Source organism: Podarcis cretensis (genome assembly GCF_951804945.1).
Source record: "Podarcis cretensis genome assembly, chromosome: 9".
In the NCBI taxonomy this organism is placed as follows: domain Eukaryota; kingdom Metazoa; phylum Chordata; class Lepidosauria; order Squamata; family Lacertidae; genus Podarcis; species Podarcis cretensis.
In genome coordinates this window covers 25,040,485-25,066,213 of record NC_137178.1, presented here as the reverse complement: position 1 = coordinate 25,066,213, position 25,729 = coordinate 25,040,485, and the positions used below count along the sequence as shown (strand labels likewise).

The 25,729-nt window shown below is 40.8% G+C and overlaps 1 protein-coding gene across 1 annotated transcript in view; it reads left to right on the top strand.

Annotated features, from left to right (window-relative positions):
• Positions 1-25,095, top strand: part of COL25A1 (collagen type XXV alpha 1 chain) — a 327,412-nt gene extending 302,317 nt beyond the window's left edge. Inside the window, exons 31-37 of the mRNA XM_079990247.1 lie at positions 1,114-1,167; positions 2,887-2,940; positions 5,724-5,750; positions 6,677-6,730; positions 13,201-13,278; positions 17,634-17,672; positions 18,593-25,095. Coding sequence (XP_079846373.1) covers positions 1,114-1,167; positions 2,887-2,940; positions 5,724-5,750; positions 6,677-6,730; positions 13,201-13,278; positions 17,634-17,672; positions 18,593-18,625 — 339 coding nt within the window. The 3' untranslated portion in view covers positions 18,626-25,095. The remainder of the gene's footprint in view (positions 1-1,113; positions 1,168-2,886; positions 2,941-5,723; positions 5,751-6,676; positions 6,731-13,200; positions 13,279-17,633; positions 17,673-18,592) is intronic.
• The last annotated feature ends 634 nt before the right edge of the window (positions 25,096-25,729 follow it).

The window sequence follows — 25,729 nt, the reverse complement described above, 5'->3', positions numbered from 1 at the left end:
CTATGCTTCCACTTAAACATACAGGGAGCATCTGGCTTAGACGGAAAGCCAGGACCCCGGGTGAGTCCCTTGTGTTTGTATGTCATACTTCACTACTAAATCTACATGCTTTACGGCAGGCAGATTTCTTTTGCAGTTCAGTGTGGTACCACTGCTGCTGCTGTTATCCCTTCTGGTACAGTGCTGACTAGGCATTTTACAGGATGCTCCATCAGAGGAGGAGCCCCGGCTAACAAAAAAGCTAGTAACCTTCGAGATGCAAAGGGCCTAAGGTGCTATAGCTGTGTCCAGTGTGAAATACCGGCTGCAACTAACCCTGTTATACAGCTGACTAAATACCTGCTACATAGGGCTAGTGCATGGGATAAAGAAAAAACAACAACACCTTGTCCATGACAGGTGACATGATAGAATCACTGATCTCATCATTCAAATAAAAATGCCCATGTGGCTGCATCACTCTTGCCTGGTGCATTGATCTGATCCTGCTAGCTTTGTTAAAGAAGCCAGCTTTCAAAGCCTGCATTAGTAAAACTGCTGTTTGATTCAGATACAGCCTTTTTTTCTTTCTCTTTTTCTCTATTTCTTCCTTGAGAGTCAATGTTAGAAAGCTACTGTTTGCAATGCTGAGAACAAGACCTTCCTGATCTTTTTAAACCACTAAGTTACACCACGTTAAAAGACACTGCACTTCTCCTGCTATTTGAAACAAATATTGCAGCTTTTGAATAATGGAGAAGTTAAGGAATAGCATAGCGGTAAACTTAAAGTCTCCTCCTCTAAGCTTGCCATCTATCCTTGTGGGTCTTCATGTGAATTGTGCATGATTGTTGTTGTTGTTGCTGTTGTTGTTGTTATCCTAAGTCCCTTTGTTTCAACCTTTAACCTATGCCCCTGCTATCTGAAAACCTTTAAATCAGCTGATCTACAACATGAAAGTAGAGATGAATGAGATGGGAGTAAGCACTGTTTGATCTTGCCAGAAGGACTGGGAGCTCAGCTGCCCCTTCAGTGAAAGTCCAACCCATATTCTCTGCCTGATTCTCATGAAATTCTTTGCTAAATATAAACCTTCATTCAGAGTTGTCAGCTCCTATTTGTTTAATCTTTCAGGGCATGGATGGTCCAATTGGTCCTCATGGCCTTGCAGGTCCAAAAGGAGACAGAGTGAGTGTTTGCAGGAGATCTTCTCTTTGGGGTGGTTCTCTTCTTTTGCATGATAAAAGTATCAATTCAGCATATTGAATTGTGTTTGTTCTCTTGCAGATATAAATAAAGAGGATTCATAGTTGTGCAAAAAACAACACATATTCACCCCCCCCCCAAAAAAAAGAGAACTAGAATAATAAATTCTTTATTTAATTTGTGTGTTTTTTTTAGTTACTTATATATTTTGTTAGTCACTTTATCATGCTCAAGGCAACCTAAAGCAATTTACAAACTAACAAAAAACCCACATAGCTACATACTATTTTTAAAAATTAAATTAAAATAAAACAACCAAATCATTTAAAGGTTCAGAATTTTAAAGCTAAAATGTTGTTGTTTTTTCAAAAATATGTGTAATAGCTCAGTCAGTAAAGCATAAGACTCTCAATCTCAGGGTTGTAGATTCAAGTCCCACATTGGGCAAAAGATTCCTCCATTATAAGCAGGACTAGATGATCCATGTTGCCCCTTCCCACTCTACAATTCTATTATTCTCTACTGCCAGTGGAAGGCACTCAAATCTTTTACTGCTTTTGGCAATAACTGGTAACATATTAGCAAAAAAGGCTTTTTTTTAAAAAAAAAAAAGCACTCCATAGCAGTTGACCATTGTCCATTTAGGTATAAACCAGAGCAAAGTTCAAATCTCAAGTATTCTGGTATATTGAGAAGTTCTGGATAGTACCCGTGTGTCCATATTAAGGCACATCATGACAAATTAAAGAAACAGATACAATGGTACCTCGGGTTACATATGCTTCAGGTTACATATGCTTCAGGTTACAGACTCCGCTAACCCAGAAATAGTACCTCTGGTTAAGAACGTTGCTTCAGTATGAGAACAGAAATCGTGCTCTGGCTTTGTGGCAGCAGCTGGAGGCCCCATTAGCTAAAGTGGTGCTTCAGGTTAAGAACAGGTTAAGAACGGACCTCCAGAACAAATTAAGTACTTAACCCGAGGTACCGCTATACTGTCTCACATGAGTTAGGCATCTTTGGTAGAGGGTTTCATTCTTTAAACAGCTTACGGAAGCCTATAGAAAGTGTGTTGCAGCCACTTAAGGCTTGCCTCATATCAGCGAGATCTGGCTTTGAATTCCCATTGAGAACCAAACTGCACAACTAAGCTGCTATGAGTGACGAGGGGCCCCTTCCCTCCATTCCACATGGTTCCCATTCCTCTTCAGTTGCTATTTGCACAAGAAGGAGAAAATACATGTGACTAGATTGTTACCATGCAGAACAAATTCACCTGGGAGAATACTTTTGATTAATAAAATGACAAAGAGGGAGAAGGGTTTAACAACCACCCCTGACAATACTCTGTCCCCCCATCCCCACCCCAAATGACACCCACCTGCGACTTCATTTCAGTACTTAAAAGATGTCAAGACAGCTAATGAGGAAGCTCCCATGCAATGTCTATTTCTGCCCTCATACATAAAGTATACTGGCTAACCTTAGGATGACCTCAGGTATGTTGGGGGGGGGGGAGAGAAACAGGATAACTTTATGTGCAACCCTGAATGTTTGGTAGGACAGAAATGTAATAAATATTGTGTAATTGAAATAAATGCTACACAAATAAATGGATTTCAAATACACAATAAATACTGCATAATTGAAAACAAAACCTCTTTGCCCTTTGTAATGAACATTTCTGATATTGTATTTTAGGGTGAGAAGGGAACCACAGGAGATCCTGGGCCCAGAGGTCCATATGGCTTGCCTGTAAGTTACACGACATCTTTGGAAAGTGCAATTTTCAGAAATCCTTGATTAAATCCTACTGTGTTTTATGACCATTCATCACAGAGAAATGCAATTAGTTTAAGTTGCCCAAGGTCACTGCTCATGGGGCCATCCCTTATCTCAAGTTTAGGCAGTTTCATTCTCTCACATGCATCTATGCATAAATAATAGAGTAGGTTGTGACATAAACTAACAACAATGAGAAAAGCCAAAATTAAAAGTGACCCCCTCTGCGCAACTCCTGCCATTTCCATTTTGCCGTACATGTGTTATTGCTTGTCTCTAGGCACCAGAAAGTAATGGCAGGAATTCAGGTCAATAAAAAAGTCTCAGGATCATGTTGTTTCTCCTTAAATACCTCAAAAGACTCTCCAGTACAAAGGGCAATCAGCTGTCATTTATGCAAAATGCTTTGTGATTCATTTGCATTTTGGGGGAATCTGTTACAGTTTCATATAGCATCTTCAAAAAAAAACCTTGTGCAAACTGATTTCGCTGTGTGGAAGGATGGACTAAGTAGGTATCACAATCCATTGAAGGTGATTCTTAATATTTTTGTCCAATACAAGTAGTTTTCCACTGTTTACATACGCAGTATGAGGAGAATGCCATATATCCAATATAAAATAATTTTGAAATATGCGTTATTTGCCTTTTGCTTTGTTTGAATATCCCAGCATTCAAGTTGATTCTGCAACATTTTATTAAACTTGCAGAAGTATGAAGAATGAGTTGGATCTTAAGGTGTTTTTCTATGCATAGAATTGCTTTTCGTCCAACAGAAGATTCCACTAATGGAAATTAGCGGGGAATTACTCATTCCCCTAGCAGCTCTCTAAACTGCCCGGACAGTTTTCAGGTAGATGGATAGAGAGATAGAGGGATCTATCTTAGACTTTATGGTATATTATCTTTTGCTTGACTCTCTACATGTGGCCAACTACATAAGGATATATGCTATGCACTCTGCAATCATTGAAATACATTCCATGTAGGAATTTTGTGACATTTTAGTGGAGGGTTCCCACTTACTTAAGCATCACCAAAAAGGATGACAGAAGAGGATACTGATTTATATAAAATGTGCATGTGCTAATTTTTATGTATGGGTGCAACTTTAGAAATAATGGCAGTAATTTAAATTTTAGAAAAATGCATCTCACCATAGTGGGGAAGACTGTGGCCAGGTTGCTTGTGTGCCAACTGCCCTGCCTTCCAATGATTCTTTAACTTGGATTGAATAGCTGAAATATACTCGGAGTCGAGAGTGGATTTCATGCTCTTTATTCAGTTCATAGCAGTGAGGAGGAAATGGAAGTTCCCCCAGAATGTCTGCTTTATATACATTATATACACCATGGGCCCCACGTTATTGGCTAATTCTGGGATTCACCTGTAGGCCAATCAGGTTGCGGATTCACTTCCACCTGGAGCTGGATTGGGTGGCTCCTGTGGACCAATCAGATTGCTGCATTCTGGACCCTATTGTTCTAGGACCAATCAGACTGCTGCATTCTGGACCCTATTGTTCTCGGACCAATCAGACTGCTGCATTCTGAATCCTATTGTTCTAGGACCAATCAGACTGCTGCATTCTGAATCCTTTTGTTCTAGGACCAATCAGACTGCTGCATTCTGGACCCTATTGTTCTAGGACCAATCAGACTGCTGCATTCTGAATCCTATTGTTCTAGGACCAATCAGACTGCTGCATTCTGAATCCTATTGTTCTAGGACCAATCAGACTGCTGCATTCTGAATCCTATTGTTCTAGGACCAATCAGACTGCTGCATTCTGAATCCTATTGTTCTAGGACCAATCAGACTGCTGCATTCTGAATCCTATTATTCTAGGACCAATCAGACTGCTGCATTCTGAATCCTATTGTTCTAGGACCAATCAGACTGCTGCCTTTTGGATACTATTCAATTCAGTACATAATAATAGCCCTTCAAAGAAGGGGCTTCTTCAGATGGAGGACAGTACTCAGACAGCATTTCAAACAGAGACCTATCCTATCCTCCATTAATGTCTGGTTGCAATAAGCAGAGAGAGCAGTCCCCACTCTCTATTTCTCTTGTTTCCACACACACATAAACAATAGTGGCTGGAGGGGTCGAGCTGCTCTCCTGCATTCTTAATGCATCAGGTTGCTGCCTTTTACTGAGGGGGAGAGGGGAGGGCCAAGGCAGTGGGAGCTTGGCACTCTCCATTCTGGCCAGCAGAGAGTGAGACCTGATCTGCCACGCACCCTTCATGTTCCTGACACCCATCCCCCTGCAATTCCCATTGAAAAACAACCAGTGCTTACACAAGGGCATTGTTCCCTTGGGAACAATGGAATGCCATTGCTCTATCTGCATTCAAAGCACATGTTGGCAAGAAGCCCCTTGTGCTAACAACTCAAGTTGTGGTTGGCTAGAGACCTTATTTTGGAAGTATTAAAGAAAAAGATGGAAGAGTGCAGCCCTTAGACCACCAGCTTATAGTGGAATCCACTGAAGTGCAGATTTTGAAGCAGACCATTGATCTGATCTGGATCATGATCTGCCCAGATACGATAAGGTGAGTCTGTTGTGGAAACCAGGCAGGCTGGAGTCCTCCTCCATCTTCTCCATTATTGTCTTTCATTTAAGAGAGCTTGTGTGCCAGTCTGTGTTGTATACACAATAAAGCAGCTGCATGCCTAAATAGTTCTGGCAGACATCTTACACAAACTGAGCTAACAAAGCTTAACATTATTAATATGATTCTTTAATAGGGCAAAGATGGCGAACCTGGCCTTGATGTAAGTAATATTTATCATCACTTTATTTGTGTGGTAGGTACATGTTTGTTTTACAGCAATAGTTGCATGCTTGTAGCATGTCGAATTTCCCCCCATTTGTTGTGCATGACAATCATGCAGAGAATATACTAAACATTGCATTGCCGTTTGCCTTTAAAATAATCAGAGAGATAGGAAAATAACATTGAAGAGTGTGGAGAAAGCAGTGCTAAGTAAGGGCAGTCTTGTAAATCCCAGCATAAATAGTGCCACTCCTAAGTGCCCACAGCAACTGCTGCTAACTAGAGCACCTGACAGATGATCATGGAAAGTACTATTATAATTCTCCTGAGGCCTACAGATGCAGCCAATATTGCTTGAAAATGTAACCGTATGAGGAGTGTGTGGCATGACACTCCATTTGTGATAGCAGCTCCTTACAAATTTCTGGTGGTTTTCACCATGCAGAGAACGTCACTATTGCATGGTTAAAAACAGTTGAAAGCTCATGAGAAGCTGTTTAGAGGAACACTTTGACACATGGAGCAGCCTCCATGCAGTTGTGTTTTCAAGCACCACTGACTGCAGGTTTTGATTTGCAGCCGAGTGTATTTCTCAACAGAAGTTGCAGTTGGGACATTCCTGTTACGCAACTTCTTTTGCAGTGTGGGGAGGGAAATAATTGTAACCATTTTGCCTTCTTGACTGAAGCACTTCTCTTTTTAACATTGCCAGTGCTAATTTGCATGTAGGAAAATAAGGGTGTCTTTTGCTGGGCATCTTCAATAACTTTCTTGCTATTATGCGCTTTCTAATTTCAAAATCATTTGGTACAGTTTTCCTGGTGTGTGTGTGTGTGTGTGTGTGTGTGTAGATAATTCAGCTACACAATAAAGGCAAGCCCACATACAGAAGCCAATAGAGGTATTTTTGTTCATTTTTTATAGGGTTTCCCTGGTCCTCGTGGAGAAAAGGGTGATGTAGGAGAAAAGGGAGAAAAGGTGACTTCAATGCTATTAACTGTTGTTTGATTACTTAGCCTAGTCAGCTCTTTTGTCCCAGTCCTATAATTTGTCCCATTAAGCTAGACTTTTCTTCCTTCTGTGTGCCAAAAGCCATGTCATGGATCTTTGCTAGACAAAGTCATCTGTCAGAATGTGAAAGAAAGCTTCCACCCAGATCCCAAAAGGTCAGCAGTTTCCATAATGGGAGAAGAGAGGCTTTCTCCTCCAAGACTCCTGACAGTCTGTGTTTGTTTATACAGTAGTTACTGACAAGAGACATTGGAGTAGCAACACGGTAGGAGACACTGGGACAGATTGACAGCTTGTGTAAATCAATATAGGTCCATTGGCTTCAATTAAATGGATGCTGTATTTATACCTGGAAAGCATCTGGCTTGTTGCTGAGAAGACGAAAGCTAAACCAAAAACACTTTGAGCTAATCCAGAGAAAGTTGGGTACATTTCAGCTCTCAAAGTGATGGTTAAGCACACAATTAAGGGCTTAACTTTGTTGATGCACCTTCAGTGTGCCTAATTGTCATTGGATTGCTCCCATGTGCCATGATTGATCCTCTCCTGGCCAGTATGGGAGGTCTGGTGCAGGTGCAAATCTCTTGGGGATACAAGGCAAAATCAGATCTCTGTGCAGTTGGTTACGTATACTTCCCTTGCACTGGTAGAGTTCTGAAATTGAGAGCTCTGGTGTGCAAACAGGCCTCTTGCACATGCAAGAGATTCCCCAATCAGATCAGTGGACAGGACCTCACAAGCCATAAATCTAGTCCCATGAGCCCAGCAGAGCTTTAGGCTCACTTTGCTTAAACAGCAGTTTTCCATGCAAAAGGGCAAACTGTATTTGAAACCTAGAAAATTTCAATAATGGCATGTGACATGCATCTAAACTTAATTAGATAACGTTGTCATGGGGCTGTCAAGTATTTCTCTAGGCTAGCTATGCCGCAGGGCTGCTTAAGATACTTCAGGTGGATCCCTGCAGAGTTCTACAATCTTCTAATGTAGCCAGGAGGAGAAGACCTCCCTGGCCACTTTGAAGGGCTGCCTCTTGAGGACTGTGCAGATGAGCCCCTCTGTGCAGTTCACTGTCTCCTCCAACATCAGAATGCTCACACCCATGAATTCCACACTCTTGGTAGAACATCTGAAAGTTGTAAACATAAAGGGTCTTCCATGTGATCTGGAACTCTCATCATGTGAGGTTCCAAATTGTGTGGATGCCCCCAGTGCATGAACAGCTATATGCACATAGGGACCTGTTTCACTGTTCAGTGAAACAACAGAGGTATGGGACATAGTCAATGACTATGGCCACCAGTCATGGTCCCACTTTCACCTTCATGTGTTCAGTGTGAACAAGGGAAGGGGGCTTGTGGACAGGAATGCCCACCCTTCAGCAGAGCGCTCAACTTTTATGGGGTTTTTTATATAAAAAAAACAACAACCCCAAACATAGTTAATTTTATATTTTATGTTATTTTAAATATGTTTAATGTAAATCATTTTGAGATTAGAAGAGTGGTACACAAATGTCTTAAATGAAGAATGTAGTTAGATTATTATTTAATTCCCTTCCATTTGCTGAACAGCTCTTTGAATCCAAGTCAATGACAGCAGCAGCTCTTTGTGAATATTTTTATTACCCATTCAGAGCTGTGGAGAAGGACCATAGCTCAGTGGCAGAGCATCAGTTTTGCATACAAAAATCCCTCCCTCAATGACTGGCATCTCCAGGTAAAAGGTAAAGGTAAAGGTACCCCTGCCCGTACGGGCCAGTCTTGACAGACTCTGGGGTTGTGCGCCCATCTCACTTAAGAGGCCAGGGGCCAGCGCTGTCCGGAGACACTTCCGGGTCACGTGGCCAGCGTGACATCGCTGCTCTGGCCAGAGCCAGAGCCGCACACGGAAACGCCGTTTACCTTCCCGCTGGTAAGCGGTCCCTATTTATCTACTTGCACCCGGAGGTGCTTTCGAACTGCTAGGTTGGCAGGCGCTGGGACCGAGCAGCGGGAGCGCACCCCGCCGCAGGGATTCGAACCGCCGACCTTTCGATCGGCAAGCCCTAGGCGCTGAGGCTTTAACCCACAGCGCCACCTGCGTCCCATCTCCAGGTAGGGTCTGAAATATGCCCTTGCCTGAATATCCTGGAGAGCTGCTACCAGTCAGAATAGCCTCACTGAGCTAGCTGGACCCAGTGGTCTGGCTTCCTATGTTCTCTGACATTTAAGTGAACAGACTTGTATATCAGAGACCCACAGATCTTTGCGTTGGGGACATTTTTAATATTAAAATAATCAGCTTCAACAAGTAAGGGCAAGGACAAAGAAATCAGTTAACAGTATCCAGTTTCTAGCATTCTGGCGGGTGAAGTGCTTCTTATGTATTTAACTGGGGGGCAGGGGCTGCGGTGTTTCTCCTGAGCTTCTGCGGCCTTCCGAGGCCCCGCCTCAGTTATGTGTAGGTTAGGAATCAATATCTGCAAGGGGAGAAATCTACATGCCTATGGTTCCCCAGCTGTTGGAATCCTTCACAGTCAAGGTTCCACCTCCCAGGGAAGCCTATTACACATAGAGGTCTGTGTTTATAGCTGCTTGTTCCCATGCAGGGGGAAGGTGGGAAGCCACAAAGTGGGGTAGTACTGTGGCCCTGCCCCCCTGAATTCACATGAGGACCACTTCACATGTAAAACTAGGAAACCGAAATTTTTTATCAGCTTCCAACTGAGAAGCATTAACTGCAAACTTAAGAGTGAAAATGAATAGTTATTTAAATCATATTTATCTGAAGAATAACTGTTTCAGTTTCCAAAGCTAGGGAACAACCCTGAAATGGTGGTATAACACAGAAGCTTGTGCCAATGCCATTGTGGCAGTTGGTTTCCCCTTCATAAGCGTTTATTTGCTGTCTCAGTAAGTCTTAGGATGAGGCCATTTTACTTCCTTAGCCAGACCATTGTTTGTTGAAGTCAATGATGGCAAAAACTTCAAGGACAAACTCTATTGATTTCCCCTAGGTTTTCTAGGAGTAGGAAATGAATTGAGATTTGGATTGAGATTTGCCTTTAAAATCCATAAATGCTTCCTTGTCCTTTAAACACCACCTCCAGATCTAAATCTACATAATCCAGGGGGAGTGTGAGATTCCAGGCACTTACCCAGGATTTGTCTTCCTTTGAAATGAAGAGTGGACACTTTAGTGTCTTAGTGATATATGGTTTATTTACACATATAGACAACCTGAGCCTACGATGGAGGGGTTCACAGCATTAATACCCTATAAGGGTCTTGTTCCTTCCATAGCTGCAGACTTGGGTGCAATCCAGCATGGCTCCTTCTCTGGCTTCCCTGCCTACAGCTTTTGCATCCAGCTTCTATCTCACATCACTCAACTTTCCACTCTGGCCTTTGTCTTTCTAACTACCAGCGAGTTGATGGGAGGGAGGGAGCCCACCCATTTGCCCTCGGGTGCCAAGCCACTCCCTTTGTTTCCTTAATGTCAAATATTTAAGGCTGCTACTTCACCAGGAAGCTAGCCTGGCCATTGCTTTTTATATCATACTGAAGAAAAATACAGTGTTCCAAACAAAACAAAGTTACTTGAATCGTGGTTTTCTGTGTCCCCTAAGTTTCTGAATTGTTTCCCCCTAAGTGCCGCTACGTAACATTTTGGCACACAGACAAGACAGGCGAATAGTGTCATTCATATGATGTAATACAGTATATCTCTCCATGGAAATGTGTTTGATTCTCATTGGAATGTTTGTCCTATATGCCATAGTATATCATGTGTGTTGTGTAATTTCACTTTTCAAATGCATAATAGTATGATAATTATTATTTTTTACATTAACTTAAGGTGAGCTTGCTATTGATTTTAAAGTATGTGTGCTCTGCCTAAGACATTGTAACATGAAAAAGAAACTCTAGCAAACGTTTTATATTCTGCTGTAAATGGATGCATAATATTTTTTAATGAGAAAATGGGTGAATGTTCATTTCCTTTATGTCAGGGATGGGGAACCTGTGGTCATACAGATGTTGTGGAATACAACTCCCATCAACCTTTGGCCGTTGGCCATGCTGGCAGAGCTGATGGGACTTGGAGTCCCATGGAATCTGGGGGACCACAGGTTTTCTAGCCCTACTATGCATCATCCTAATCCCCTTTCCCCTTTCAGAGGTGCATCCCTCCCTTCTCCTTTTACCTTGTTTCCTTACAATTCATTTTGTCTTTTTTTACCCCTTTTCCTTACAAATTAAATCTTGCCTCCAACCACAACCTTGACAAGCCTTCCTTGGTTGCTCTTTATTTTATTCTACTAATTTTCCTTTTGTTATTTCTCCATCTCTATAATATTCTTGATTTCCCCTCATTGCGTGTGGTGGGTTTTAAAATTAAAACAAACAAGCAAAGAGAGGCACTTTTGGTTTTTGTTAAAAACTGTGAGTGAGCCTGAAACTCATTTACCATTGTGATCATCTGATCATCTGTGAGATCTATTTTAAATTAGTTCTCAGACTGTCTCCCTATGGCTGAAAATGAAGTCATTTTCTCAGATAGCAATTCAGTCCACCTAAGCATCAAATCAGTTTCATCAAATCTGTGCATTAGCACAAAATTCTGAAATTCCTATATTGCACGCCCCTTAAAAAGCAGCTCCATTTTCAACCACATGGCTGGATTTTTCAGTTTCAAATTCAGGACACATAACTAAGCTCTCTGAAAGCGAAGTTTTAATGAACACGTTGTTCTAATATTGCGTTAGAAAAAGAATGTACATTGCAAAAAGGATCAGAGTATCTTTTGACGAAGAAGATTTCTTTTGAATCCTTTTTCAGGGCATTAAAAAAAGAATAAATACTTAATTCTCTAAGTGACTGATGACCCTTTATTGAACTTTTTAAGAATGGGATTAGCAGAGCATATTTGGCCAAGACCCTTTTAGAAGTAATGACAAAAACATTTGGGAACAGAAGCAAATTGACCTCATTAAAATCCACTACAGATTTAGTTCATCTTATTTTCTCCTCTCATTCAGCTTTATTCTGTTCAGTGAAGCTGCACCACACAGATCTATTCAGTCCCTGTTAAGCTGAACTCCATCCTTTGGATAGAGGGAGCATTCCTAAGTATTAAGGTGCAGCCCTCTTAGGACAATAGCTCCCTCATTGGCAAAAAGATCTTATGAAGAGAAATCCCATTTCGGAGCAATGTTTGCATACTTAGATAGATGTGGAATTCATCTATGCACAATGTTTCCCATTCATTTCAATGGAATAGGCAGCTCCATCTGTACAAAAAAAGGCATGAATTTCCCTCAGGTGCAGTTTACATTGCACTACATTGGAAAGGGGAGTGACTTCTCTGTGCTCTGTGGCTCAGTCCCACACAACCCTAGGAGTCTGTGCACATATGTGAAAAGGGTGTGGCTGGGACAAATGTCCCTGCCCTTGCTAATATCCCTGTCCCTGGGAAAAACAGCATTTTATTGGGAAAGAACCGTAAGAAAGCGGCTCCTCAACCAAGGTAAATGCACTGAGCCTTGCTGAATGCGTTGGAACTTGCATGTCTTCACGAGCAGGCTGATCGGGGTGGATTTTATCTGAAGGCACTTCCAGGTGCCTCTTTGAGTCAAATGACCAACAAAGCATTCATGCTTTCAAGCCCTGCTCTAGGATTCAAAGTGTTCATAATGATATCAGTACGGAAGCTCAGTAAAACCCAACTGATGCAGTTGTTGCTCATGATCACCATTTATTTTTCCACATAATGCATCATGCAAAGTAGAACACAGTGGTAAGTGTCCTTTCAGCCCTCCATTGGCTTAAAAAAAATATCTTTTAAAGCATCTCTCTCTTTTTTTCCCTGAAAAGAATGAAACCTTTTTTTTGTCCAAACCATTGTGTCCACAGGGGGAAAAGGGAAAGAAAGGCAAAAAGGGGCCTAAAGGGGAGAAAGGAGAACAGGGTGCCCCTGGATTAGATGCACCTTGCCCATTGGTACGTCTCACTTGTGTATTGGACATGTCTCCTCATACAGTAATATAGTAGGTCGCTGCAATATGAGGAGGAGCAAGCTACTGATATTGTCTAATGCTGGTATCCAGCGGGTATTCAGACCAAAGAATCCAGTTGCCCATTTAAAGAAATGGTGACATTTCATCTAACTCTTTCAAAAAAAAAAAAGTGAAGATTTTAAAAACAGAATAGATATTAACGGCAAACATTTCCATAATTCGTGGTATAAAGGCTTGCATTTGCAATTATTAGCTATATTTTGTCATACAGGTCACTTGCTCTGCTACGTGGCTTGTTCCTGAGAAGCAAAATACCAACATTATAACCCTCCTGTTAGCTTGCTCCTCCTTTTGTTCCTTCCTTCTTTGTTTATTCCAGCGAAGTCAATGCAAAATATATTTCTTAGTAACGTTGCAAGTTAATCTTTACAAACAGGGATTCCGAGGAATTAAGGGGGAAAAAGGGGAGCCAGGCCAGCCAGGCCTGGATGGGCTGGATGCCCCTTGCCAATTGGTACAGTATTGCTCTTTCCTACCAACCCGCATGCAATTCCTGTGTTTCTAGTCAGTTGTTTCCAATGTAAAGTTTAAACCGACCAGACTTTACATTTACATGTCCCTGTACATGCATGTGCATGATCAAACTGGCTGCTTTGGTGATCGTAACAGTATCCAGAGATCACAACATCCTCTCAACATCTGCAACGTAACACTAAGCACTTTGCGCCCGCCACCATACAATGATTCTGAGTTTGTTTTATTCCAGCATTGACAATAAGTGTAATTCCCACCCACCCTACTTCAAGATTGCTTGTCTCTCTCCCCATCCTCACCACCACCACCAAAATGTGTTCTATCCCTACTTACAAGAATGAAGTTGCCCTCTTTGCCGACACAAACCAGATATATAAACCACAGGAATGCCCAATTTAAAGAATGTATCATTTTTATTCCTGCCCTACACAATTTATCTTAGCTCATTCCTGAACATGTTCCAAACTTTTAAGTACAGTGGTACCTCTGGATACGAATGGGATCCGTTCCGGAGCCCCATTCACATCTAGAAGCAAATGCAACTAGCGACTGCACGTCTGCGCACGCATGCGTCGCTTTTCGCTGCTTCTGCGCATGCGCGTGATGTCATTTTGAGCGTCTGCGCATGTGCAAGCAGCGAAACCTGGAAGTAACACGCTGCATTACTTCCGGGTTGCCGCGGAGCGCAACTCGAACGCGCTCAACCTGAAGCGCATTCAACCCGAGGTATGACTGTATTCAGACTGCTTCTGTGGCTTTTCTTTTTAAATTAAGCAAGGGTACTATATATGCACAGGCAGGGGGAGGAATTAATCTCTAATCCAAGCCACTTTAATGCGAAGTCATTTTTTATTCCCTGCAGTAATATTAATATGGTAGCTCCACTGTGTACACCAGGGGTAGTCAGCCTTTTTATACCTACCGCCCACTAATGCATCTTTCTTGATGGTAAAATTTCCTTACCGCCCACCAGTGCTTGATGGAAGGAGGATTCAGCTTGTGCCATAGAACCCCCGACCGCCCACCTAGAATCCTGAAATGCCCACTAGTGGGCAGTAGGGACCAGGTTGACACCCCTGGTATTCACGGACACCCCACTTCAGTAAGCACTTGTTGGCACTGGAATTCAAGCGCACCTAAGTGTGCCTGTTCATTCATTACATTTATATCCCACCTTTTCTCCAGGAAGCTCAAGGCAGTATATGAGATTCCCCCCTCCCCATTTTCCCCCTTGCAACAACCCTGTGAGCTAGGTTAGACTGAGAGACTGTGGCTTGCCTTAGTCACCCAGTGAGCTCCAAGACTGAGCAGGGATTTATGCCTTGGTCTTCCATATCCTAGTCCAGCCCTCTGACAACTGCACCACACCTTGTTAACTTTCGTAGACATTATAGCTTCATTCATACTCTTCTGTTTAAATGAAAGGGGAAATACACACACAGGGTGGAGCTCTGTTAATGCACAAAGGATCAAGACCATGGGCTCTAATATGTACCATATCTGTTGGACAACAGAGCTGCTCCAGTCTGTTCTATGCTAACAGAGTTCTCTGCGCATGTATGAGTAAAGATATTCCCCTGATATTGTTAGTGAGAAATGTTTTTTTGATGTATTAGAATAGACACTTTAATCAAAATGCTCCATGGAGCTCTCTACTGCTGCCAATGTTAAAAATATGGAGACGATTGTATAGGTTTGGGGGTTTTGCTGTTGTTTTTTGCCTAAAATTATATAGGCATTTAGGATGACTTGGAACTAGTCTTCAGGACCTCACTAATGTGTCTGCAGTCCCTATGAACAGTTCCACTCTTATATAATGGAATGCTACACACATCTGAAAGTGAACTTCTCAGACATTTGTAAGGAGTTAATGGCCTGCAGCCCAAAGCCCTCACTGTCTTTGTTTCTTAAATGTTTCCAGTGTAACAGTCTTTCCTTTGAAACTTAATTTCCCACAATATACACAACAGTTCCCAACTTTATGTTAGCATGAGTTCAAGCTCCTACCTATACTAAAATTCTACTCATTGATCCCTCTCCCTTGTACCAATCTGGCAACACTCTTTATTTTCATTATTATCAAAATATGATTATTATTTTTTTTTTCATTTTAAAAATCAACATTATTTACACATTTCTAGAAAATGCCAAAGGCTTTTTAATGGTTAGCAGTTACAGCTGATCTGCATGTTCTGATACTGTTTGTATAGTTTAAGCACGAATGTTAAAGTTAAGTAGGTTTTATTTCAAGCACAATGTTTCTAATCTAAGTTATCAAATGATTATTTATCTGACTACACAGTCCATGTTATATTTGGTTTGCCTCTGATTAATGATAACTTATAGTTCATGTATTTGGTTGCAAGTAAATCAAGCATGCCTTCATGATTCTTAAAGGGGGGGAAGTTTGCAGTATCATTTCTGTCTGGAAGTAAACAGAAGGCAGGCAGCTATAGGACAAACTTAATAGACACTAGCAGTGTTGTTGTTGTTTGCTCAAATTATTGAAGATCTCCCAAAAGAAAATTTGTTGGCATATAGAAAATCCAAGTGTAAATTACACATCTGCCTTGACCTTGAATTGGGCCCACTCACGAACTATTCCAATATTTCCACTTACGCAATGGAACTGCCCCTCCTGCTCCTCTACCCATATGTCTCCCATGTTCTTCCCAAATCTGCTCCAGAGGATTGGGGAAATACAAAGGACAGATGTGGAAGTGAGGTGGGGAGAGGAGAAGAGAAGAAAGGGAAGTTCCATTAAACAACCAAAATCCTTGCACTAGTGGTAAGAAGCACTCAATTGGATACTGCCCAATATATTTTAAAAGAATAATAAAATGACTTGTCACTGTGGACATGTTTGGCCAGCTGCCCAGTGACTAGAAAAGGTACTTAAAATGGGGGGGGGGGGGATAAACAATGCTGTTTGCCCCAGTGGTTCCCAGCATGCCCACACCAGCTCAGGCACTAAGAGGCCTGTTTGCTCCAGCCCCTCATCATCTGCCACTTTCTGATTCCATTGAGGCCAATGAGGATGGTAGAACTTATATTCAGGTACTCTGAAGCCCTATGCCAGGGGTCAGCAAACTTTTTCAGCAGGGGGCGGTCCACTGTCACTCAGACCTTGTTGGGAGCCGGACTATATTTTGAAGAAAAAAATGAACGAATTCCTATGCCCCACAAATAACGCAGAGATGCATTTTGAATAAAAGCACACATTCTGCTCATGTAAAGACACGCTGATTCCCAGACCGTCCGCAGGCCGGATTTAGAAGGCGATTGGGCTGGATCTGGGCCCTGGGCCTTAGTTTGCCTACCCATGCCCTATGCATATGTCACTCATGTGGAGGGCAACGTTGCAGTCATACCTTTAGCCCCTCTCCTAAAGTCACATTTGCTTCTTCCAGCCACTCTGCATTGCATGTGGTTCTCTGTGAAGCAACTACAAATGCATGAGCTCCTGCACATGTGTAAGGGCTTCACATGATCAGGGCACCCTTCCCACGGACTACTAGTCATGATGGCTATATTATGTCCAGTATCAGAGGCAGGATGTCTCTGAATACCAGTTGCTGGGGAATCACAAGAAGGTAGTGTTGTTGCACTCATGCCCTCCCTTATGGGCTTTTCATGGGCAGCCGATAGGCCACTGTGGGAACAGAATGCTGGTCTGTTCTGATCCAGGACTCTTCTTACATTCTTACTGTTTCTGTGAATTTAGTTTTCATTGGTTTTCATGTAGAGAGTTTTCATTCTAAGCACGTTCTTACTGAAAATAAACCAGCATGTTTGGGTTTAGCTAGCCTACAGCTGAATTGATATACTCCTGGGAGAGTAATTCCAGATAGAAATGATACACTCTTGCTTATGGAAAGATTATTCTGAATAGTTTTGTCATTTTCCAAGCCTATCCTGTCCTGCCTAAATGGACTAACTAGTCCAGTTCACAGTTGATCCAAGGCAGTGAACTGGTAAAGGCCACTTACAACATCCTTCTTGCTGCATTGGAACTCTAATTGTCCTTTCATTACCACAATTACATATGGATCAATGGAGATCTCAAAGCCACAAATAAATTTGCATGAAATAAGGCACTTGTTAATCTTTAAAGTGTTCCTATGGTGGTTAATTGTTCTTCAGAAAATCCAAGGAACACAGGATTATGTGTGTTAAGAGAATCTTCATGCATCCCACCCATTCTTCTGCTGAATGTTTCAGTCTTACTTATCTTCCTAAACAAGTTTTCATTTGTGAGATATGGAATGGTGTGGGTGTGGGTTCTTGTTGAGAGATGTTGTTAAACCTTAATCATGAACTTTGTTCTTCAAACAGGGACCAGATGGCTTACCAATGCCTGGCTGTTGGCAAAAGGTGAGGTGCTGAAAATCATCTTGTATGTCCACTTTTTATTAGGCAAATTAAGTTTGGACAATCAAGGGGAATGGCAGAATATTATCAAAATGCTTAGACTGTAGAAAGGAAGATTTTGCCAGTTTCCTCTAGACTTTCAGACTGTTCTTGGGGGAAACAGCGGGAAGGGGGGAGTCAATCCAAACTGTCCCATTTCCCACTCATGGGAGATCAGAGACAGCTCTTCATTCAGCCCATTACTTAGTTGAAGCAGACATTTGAGCTCATTACTAACCTTGCCAAAATGTTGTTTCTTTGTTTTTTGCAGTGATGAATCTAACTTTGCAAGCATGAAGTTGTGTATATAACACTCCGCTCTTGTATTTATAGTTGAAAATGGAACCATTGATTTTACAAGTCTGAAATATGTTTACACGTAGCTGCTTCTACTTGTTTGCAGTAGTCCATGTGTACCTCTATTCTTCACATACATCTGCAATTCAACAAAATATAAACTGCAACAAACTTGCAAAATCAAGTATTAGTCTCTATACAGAGTTAATCTTTACAGAGTGATCACTCATAGACATTTGAGTTGTTTCTGCAGTTTTCCAGTTTTTTCTGTTTGTCTTCTTTTGGGCCTGCATGGACAACAAGTGCCATGAACTAGTTTACATGAAACTGTGACCAAATATGAGCTCAGTGCTATGAAACGTACTGTACCCGATTGCCATTGGAATACAGTGACTTGGCTTCCATGTTCACCTTCATCAATCTTATCACTGGTTCATAGCTCACATATTTGCTTGTGCTGACTAAAATCAGAAGCATGACTCGTGTGCCAAAACAGCTTGTTGTGTGATCATCCCTGTGAGCTACAATGGTTGCTTGCTGTGACTTTTCATTCAGACACCTGAATTGTTCTTTTTTGTCATCTCAAGGGAGTCACACCATGGCTTATTGCAAAAAAATGATAAGAGGAGGAAATTAAGACAATGGTCTTGAATTTGGAGGGAGCTCCAGTTCCTTCCAGCGGTGGATGGCTTTCAGTCTTCTGGGTTATGAAGCCACCTTTGTCAAAAGGGTGAAACCTCTTCATCAGCCTCTGTTTGCTTGCACTCCTCGCAGTCACAAGCCATTCAAATTGGGTGGATTTCAACACTAGTCCCTGTTGACTATTTAACCAAGGAGGAAAGAAGCATGAAGATCTTGCTTTGCGAGTAGGTTGATGAAGCTGCAGAGAGATGCCAAAAGGATCATTTGATGATAGGTCTCAGTATCGACATGACCATTTTCAAGGATTGGTGCAGTATTTGTTTCACATACTGCATTTTGAGATTTTTGAAGGCAAGGATTCTTGACAAAAGCTACCATGAAATGCCTAAAGCAATGGAACAGACATGACTGTATATGGCTCGCCATTTGAATTTTAGAAGTTCCTGATGAAATATCAAATGCTTATAGGATTTTGGAAAAATATATTTTATTTTATTTGTGTTTCAGTTCGCTATCATCCAGCAGATACATGCTTCCTGAAATTTAAGTTCTGAAAAATGCACTTGTGTTCAACTTCTTTCAGTGTTGTCTTTTTTTTGGATCTATAAGGTCTTTACTGCTGCAAAGCAGGGATTTGTTTCTTTTTAATTCATATGATCACATTTATTCATATACCTTTTTTTCCTTCTACAGTTGTCCTGTTTTGGGGTTCTGTAGCCCAAAGAGTATGCAATAGGGAAAGAATATTACATGACAGTAACAGCAACATTTTTATCTCAAATGTATAATGAATTTCATCTGAATTTTAGACTGCAATCCTGTGCATTCTTCTCTGGGACAAAAACCCATTGAATTCAGTGGAACTTCTGAATGTGTTCCGATTGTGTTGCATATTGCTTAAAAAACCAGCTTTCATTTCTCTGTTTTGAACACATCTGCTTAACTTTCAAATCTTTAGACTTGTATTCATAAAGTACATTTGTAGACACCCCGAGAAACTAATTTATGTTGCATTTTTTACTTTGCTTTAAAAAAAAATAATTGCCAGTGTTGAAATGGTGATTAAACTTCTATGTACATTCATAAAAAAAGTCTGACCAAATAAGAGATTTCATACATGTGTGAAATAATGTGAGGAAGACGCAGTCATGTGTTTCTGGAGACAAGCATCAGTTGCTCCAGAAATGTCATGTGCATCACCTCATAATGATTCCATTTCCAAATAATGGCTACTTTGGACATCACACTAAACCATTGTTTAGCATGATGATAATATGTTGCAGCAAGCCTTGGGCTCATGCACCTCCTCTGGTACATGTGCAAGGAGAACAAATGCTTACATTTTCATTTTAGATGAACTGCAGTATAGTATGCTACCCTATCCCTAAAGTATGGCTAATCTTAAGTGCATATTTAAGATTAACCACAGTTTGTTTAGGACTTTGAGCATCAATACAAGCTGCAGTTAATCTGAAATTGGAGTGCACACTTCAAAACTCCTCCTCACTACTGTGCCAGGGGGCAGAGTGGAGTGCCCAAACCCAAAGCTCACCAAAGATAATTGTCATCACAATAAACTATCATGTCTGAACCATACCATTAGCTTAGTATAGTACTGCCTTCTGCCCATGAATCAATAGTATCTCCAGAACTCATTTGTACTTTTACTTCGGATTTCATTTTCATAATGTTTCATTTTCATTTCAGATTTCATTTTCAGAATGTCAAAACCATTTAATGAAAAGAATATTCCCCCCCCCCCTCAAAACAACTTCATTTCCCACGCACCCCAAAGAGCTGGGGAATTTTCTGTTCAACAATAACTGCTTTAATGCTGAAGCTTTTGTCTTAATAGTTCTAACAAATATTTTGCCAAAGTTTCAGTGATGGTCTCTGAGCAGCAAGAGAAAAGAAAGATCAGGTGCTCAGGGAACTCAGAAAAAGGATGCTGTCTTTGCTAACTGCTTTATTTGTTGTTGCGATTCTGTTTTAATTTTTATTGTAGGCTGCCCAGTGTGTGTAGAAAGACAGGATTTAAGCATTTTAAATAAATGAGATAAGTTATATTGATCTGCATGTGTGTGCATACAGGTGTACACACACACTAACATTAATGCACACATGCAAATAAAACATATCTTTGAACAATTTATCCACAATGCAAGAAGTTTGTTATTGCATCCCAAGACATTTAATGCATAATTTTAAATATGTTCTGATGTCAATATTCATAACCAATCTCATTATGTAGAAATGGAGCCTGTCAACTCCCCATGTACATTCCAATGTACATTTTTATTAGTTTGTATTTCAGATTATTAAGGCACAAGTGTCTCCATTCATCCCTCTTGTGATTTAAAACAAGAGGGTTATGAGCCTTCCTTGTCTGACTACAGAAGGTTCCCTACAGGACTAAACAGAGCCATTTCCCCACCCTAGCACTCATGCAATGCACAGATGCACACAGAGGCAGTGTGTCAAAAATGAAGAATGTGTGAGCTTTTCTCATGTTCCCATTTAACTCTTCCTTTCCACTTGGTCAAATTATGCCAGATCTGCTCAAGAAATGTGAACAGGTGGAGTGGGGAGGCTGGATCAGATGTAAGGGCTACACGCAAACCTTTAGCACATCCTTTAGTGTCCCAACATGTGGCTTGCAAGCAAACTTGCCAAGGGTCACAAAATGGAGCTCCATTGACCCCTATGTCGAACCCTTAACACACATTTTCAATCCACTTTAAATGAGCTAACAATGGGGTATCAACCACTAATTTTAGAGTGAAATTAAGTTCATGAATGGTGTCTTTGTAAATTAATAAATTTGCATGCCAGTCTACTTTGCTCTACTTTGCTCTAGCTGCCAACCGCCAATTGGCATACAGATCAATGTAACGTGTGATTTTATATAATCACAGAAACAGCTGCCAGCAATTCCCATTGTGGTCACCAGTCATTTTGATATATTTAGCAACAGACAGGTATGTACTGTGTGAACTTCAGGAGAAGGGAACCAGTGGTCCTCCAGCTGTTGTTGGACTACAACTCCTATTTACAGCTAACCATTGGCCATGACAGCTGCGGCTGATGGGACGCGAGTCCGACAACACCTGGAGGGCTACTGGTTCCGTACGCCTGCCTGAGTTGGTTTTCATTTTCTTTCTTTCCCTCATTTATTGCTCCATGAGTTTGGCATACATCTGCTTAGAACTGGCCATTCAGTCATCTTAATTCTTGCCCATTGTAATTAAAATGCTTTTGCTTGTTAGCAAGAGCCCATTCCATTTTGAAAATGCCATCCTAGTAGAACTACGTTGTGATCTGATAAGTCAATTGGTGAGATAGCAAAATAGTGTCTGATTTTTAAAAATATCTGTTGCCTGATGAAAGTGCAAATGTGCTCATTCTGGCCATACAGTCACTTTTGGAAGACATGCAGTGCCTTTTGTGTTGATCTTTGACAATTATTTTGGTGCTAATTTTTCTTCTTATTGTGTGTCTCTAGTGTAGCTGTTTATGTTTTGCTGCTGCAGGTTTCCTTTGCTTAAAATCTGCAGGTTTGTTGGCGGTGTGATTTTTTTTCTTTCAGTTCAAATATTGGACACAGCTTGAGTTTACTTAAGTTCTGCAACTCCAACTTCTTGTTTCTGTGATTATTTTTCTTTTGCTGTTCCCCACCCTACCCCTCAACACACACCTCCCTGCAATATTTATTTGGTGTCCGTCCTCATGGGTATCTTTTACTCAACAAAGAAACAGCATGCCTGAAACCAACATGTTTCAGATTAATCTTTCCTTTAGCTCCATAAATGGAGAAGCTGCTTTCCTTTAATTTCCATAAACTGAGGAATTGTATCTTCCAGGGTGCTTACAGAACAGATAATTGCAAGGGATGATGTAGGACCACAGTTCATAATGAAGCATTCATTTCTCTAATCTGTTTGTAATTTTAGAATAACAGAGAGATGTTATAGAGAGGTTGAGTGATGTCATGTTCCATATTGTGTCTATAAGAGGCTTAGATACAATCAAACTCATCCAGAGGTTTCAACTGTGTGCCCAAAGAGCTCCCAACTACTTTCCTATGCTGTTCATTTAAATGGAGGGTGAATTCATGTTTTCACAAGTTGTGTGTGCAGACTTTCCATTGAAGTTAATGATCATGAAGGAGCTCCATGTGTGCCTCAAAGCACCCAGGGCTCTTGAAGTAGAGTTGTTGTATTTCTTCTCACTGTCAAATGACTTTTCTTTATGTTTGCCTATGTATCATGCTATAAAGACTTGAAATGCATTGTTCTTCATCGTCAGTATTATGTACAGGCTTGAAAGTATTTTAGTTTTATATGGGACTGGAAAGATATCTATTAGGCTTTGCTGTTGCATTACTGTTTAATTTTGTTGTTTCTGGGTTGTTGCTTTCAATTAAGGGAACCCAGAGGTGGAATTTTGACTTTTGGTGCAATAAAAATGCCCCAAAATGTTAATGCTGGCTAAGAACAGGCAAGAGGCGATCCAGTAACATTCTTGTAGGTTCTGAATTTATTCACCGTACAGAACTGCTGGATGCAACTCTGGTTTACATAGGGCATTGTTAACTATGAGAATACATGGTTGGATTTATTTTGTATAATGGAATTGTTCTGTGTAATTATTTTTTTAAGAGTAAAAGCTACAAGAATGGGTGCACTCTTCTACAAGAGAATGAGGTTTTTGATGACATGCGTTTTCTTTGCAAGCTTTCTAAGCTCTGTTACTTGACTGTCATACAGTTATATCTGTATCTTTTTGTTTTACCTAAAAAGAGGCTTTTCCTTTTCACACCAAAAACTACATTGAAATAAATAAATAGAATAAAAACACACGTCTCAACATGGTCTCCAGGAGCTTTGAACAATGAGACCTAAAGCTGTTAAGAGAAACATCTTTCTTTTTTTTCTTGTGTGGCATCTCAATATCAGTCTGAATGGTCCAGTGCTGTGAAATATACAATTCATTTCTGAAACTGCCCAATGATTGGCTAAACACTGCCGGGGTGTGTGTGTCACATCGATTTCTGATCATTGCTGTCTGACCGTGTGACAAGGTCACCCAAACAGCAAAATGGATGCTAAAAAGGATGAGGTTTCTGTAATATTGGGAGTTTGTTTGCATTTTTAAAAAATATTGGTATTTGAAATGCATCCTGTTTACTATGCTGCTCAGAAAAAGAATTGTTTTTCCTTGGATTAACAGGGGGCCTTATTCCAGCCAGGGACCTTCAGTGTTTACCTTTAAACATTTTTGCTGAAAATCCATCTAAATCTACTCAGTCACACTTGGTACTGCTTTGAGATAATTTGGAAGCATTTGATTGGGAGAGGGGTTTATTTTAAATGTTGTTAATGTTGGTAACAATCCTTTGTCCAGCTCTCCAGGGCATTTCCAATAAAATGAAAGGGTGCTACACAATAATACTGTTGCACACAATCCCAATCTCCGAGTGGTGCAAGAGTCCAGGGGTTCCAAGCACGTATTACCCAGGGTTTGTGTTTCCTTTTGGAATGAGACACAACAGATAAGTACAGCCTGAGCCTAGATGGAGGGTTTCACAGTATTAACACCTCAAGAGGGTCTCACAGAGCTGCTTTCCTTTGTTCCCCTGAATGGCTCATCACCAGGAGGCTAGCCTTGCTTGTCCAATAATTAGAACCCTTGATTAAATATTAACACTTGCTCAATCCTGGGATTTAGCGGGGCGTGGCATACAACTTAACTCCCCATACTCAGAACAATACTATCAAAGCCTTATGCAACTTTCATCTTGGAGCTTGTACAGGAGAGCTTCCCAATGGATTTTGCCCATTCATTGTGGATATTTTTCTGTTGTACATGTTTGGGAAGTGTAGCATAATGCAACCTGGTAACAATTTTTAAAGGTGTATGTATCTGATCATTTTTCTTTTTGGAAAATATTATATTTTTAATTTGTGTTTTTTACTTTTTTTAATTGACCTGTATGTGCAGTTATTTTGATATTTCATAGCAGTCTTTCTTAAAAGAAGACGATGAGATTTGGAGTGAATTGTCACTGTGGGAAACATTACATGAGTCATTCTCATATCACATATTCTGAGTGTCATTTCACTGTAAAACTATGGCTGTGTAAATAATTTCAAGGCTTAAATCATCACTTTTGATTTGTTATACATTTTTACTTAAGTGTGGCTCCTGGTTCAGACATAATTCAAGGCTGAGCCAAATGAAACAATATGAATTACTTCTTTTCTTTGTCAAATTCTCCTGGTTTCTCCTGTTCTTTACAGTTTTAAAATTGTTCCTGTTTCTTTGAGTTTTGTATTTGGTTTTTGTTCCTAGCTTGTGAGAAGTTGATCTTCAGAATTATTTTTACACTATTTATGACTTATTTTCATAATGTAAAAAGTGTGTAATTATTAAACTCTTAATCTTACTATTGAGGGTGTTTTGTGTTTTGTCTTTGCTCTCCCTGAGTTGTAAAAATATGCTTGCCGTTTCAAAAAAGATACCCTTTGCACAGTGCAGTTTCTGTGATAGTGTCTTTCTAAATGATCAACTATTTAAAATATTAATCTGAAGAAATAGTTGGCTTAAATACCAATATTTTATTCCAGATGGTCTTGAATATATTCGTCAGTGTTTGCCTCTGCCTAGCATATGAAATTTCCAAAACACTAAAACCTTCCATTTAAGAGTGTTCTTACAAATTTACTCATGCACCAAACAACATAGAAACTGCAAGAACTCAATTTATTCCTGCTGCCTGCTTCTTAACTGGTTAATTGAGCCACAAAAATCCTTGCCTTAGTATCCCATGACTGCTAAATTTGCTCAGGAAAATGCTGTAAAATCACTGGAACTTGGGTGAGGGCCTCTGTCAGGGGCACCGACTTGCCCCTCACCTTGAGGGGACCCAGCGTCACATGACGCGTCCTGCCCCCACCCAGTGGCAGCAGGGGATGGGGAACACAGAGGGTGATCTTCGCCCTCCATGCACCCACCCCTCCCAGCTTGGCCCCCTCCCCACAAATGTTATGGGGACTGAAGCCCTTTCTGCCCCCTATAGTTGG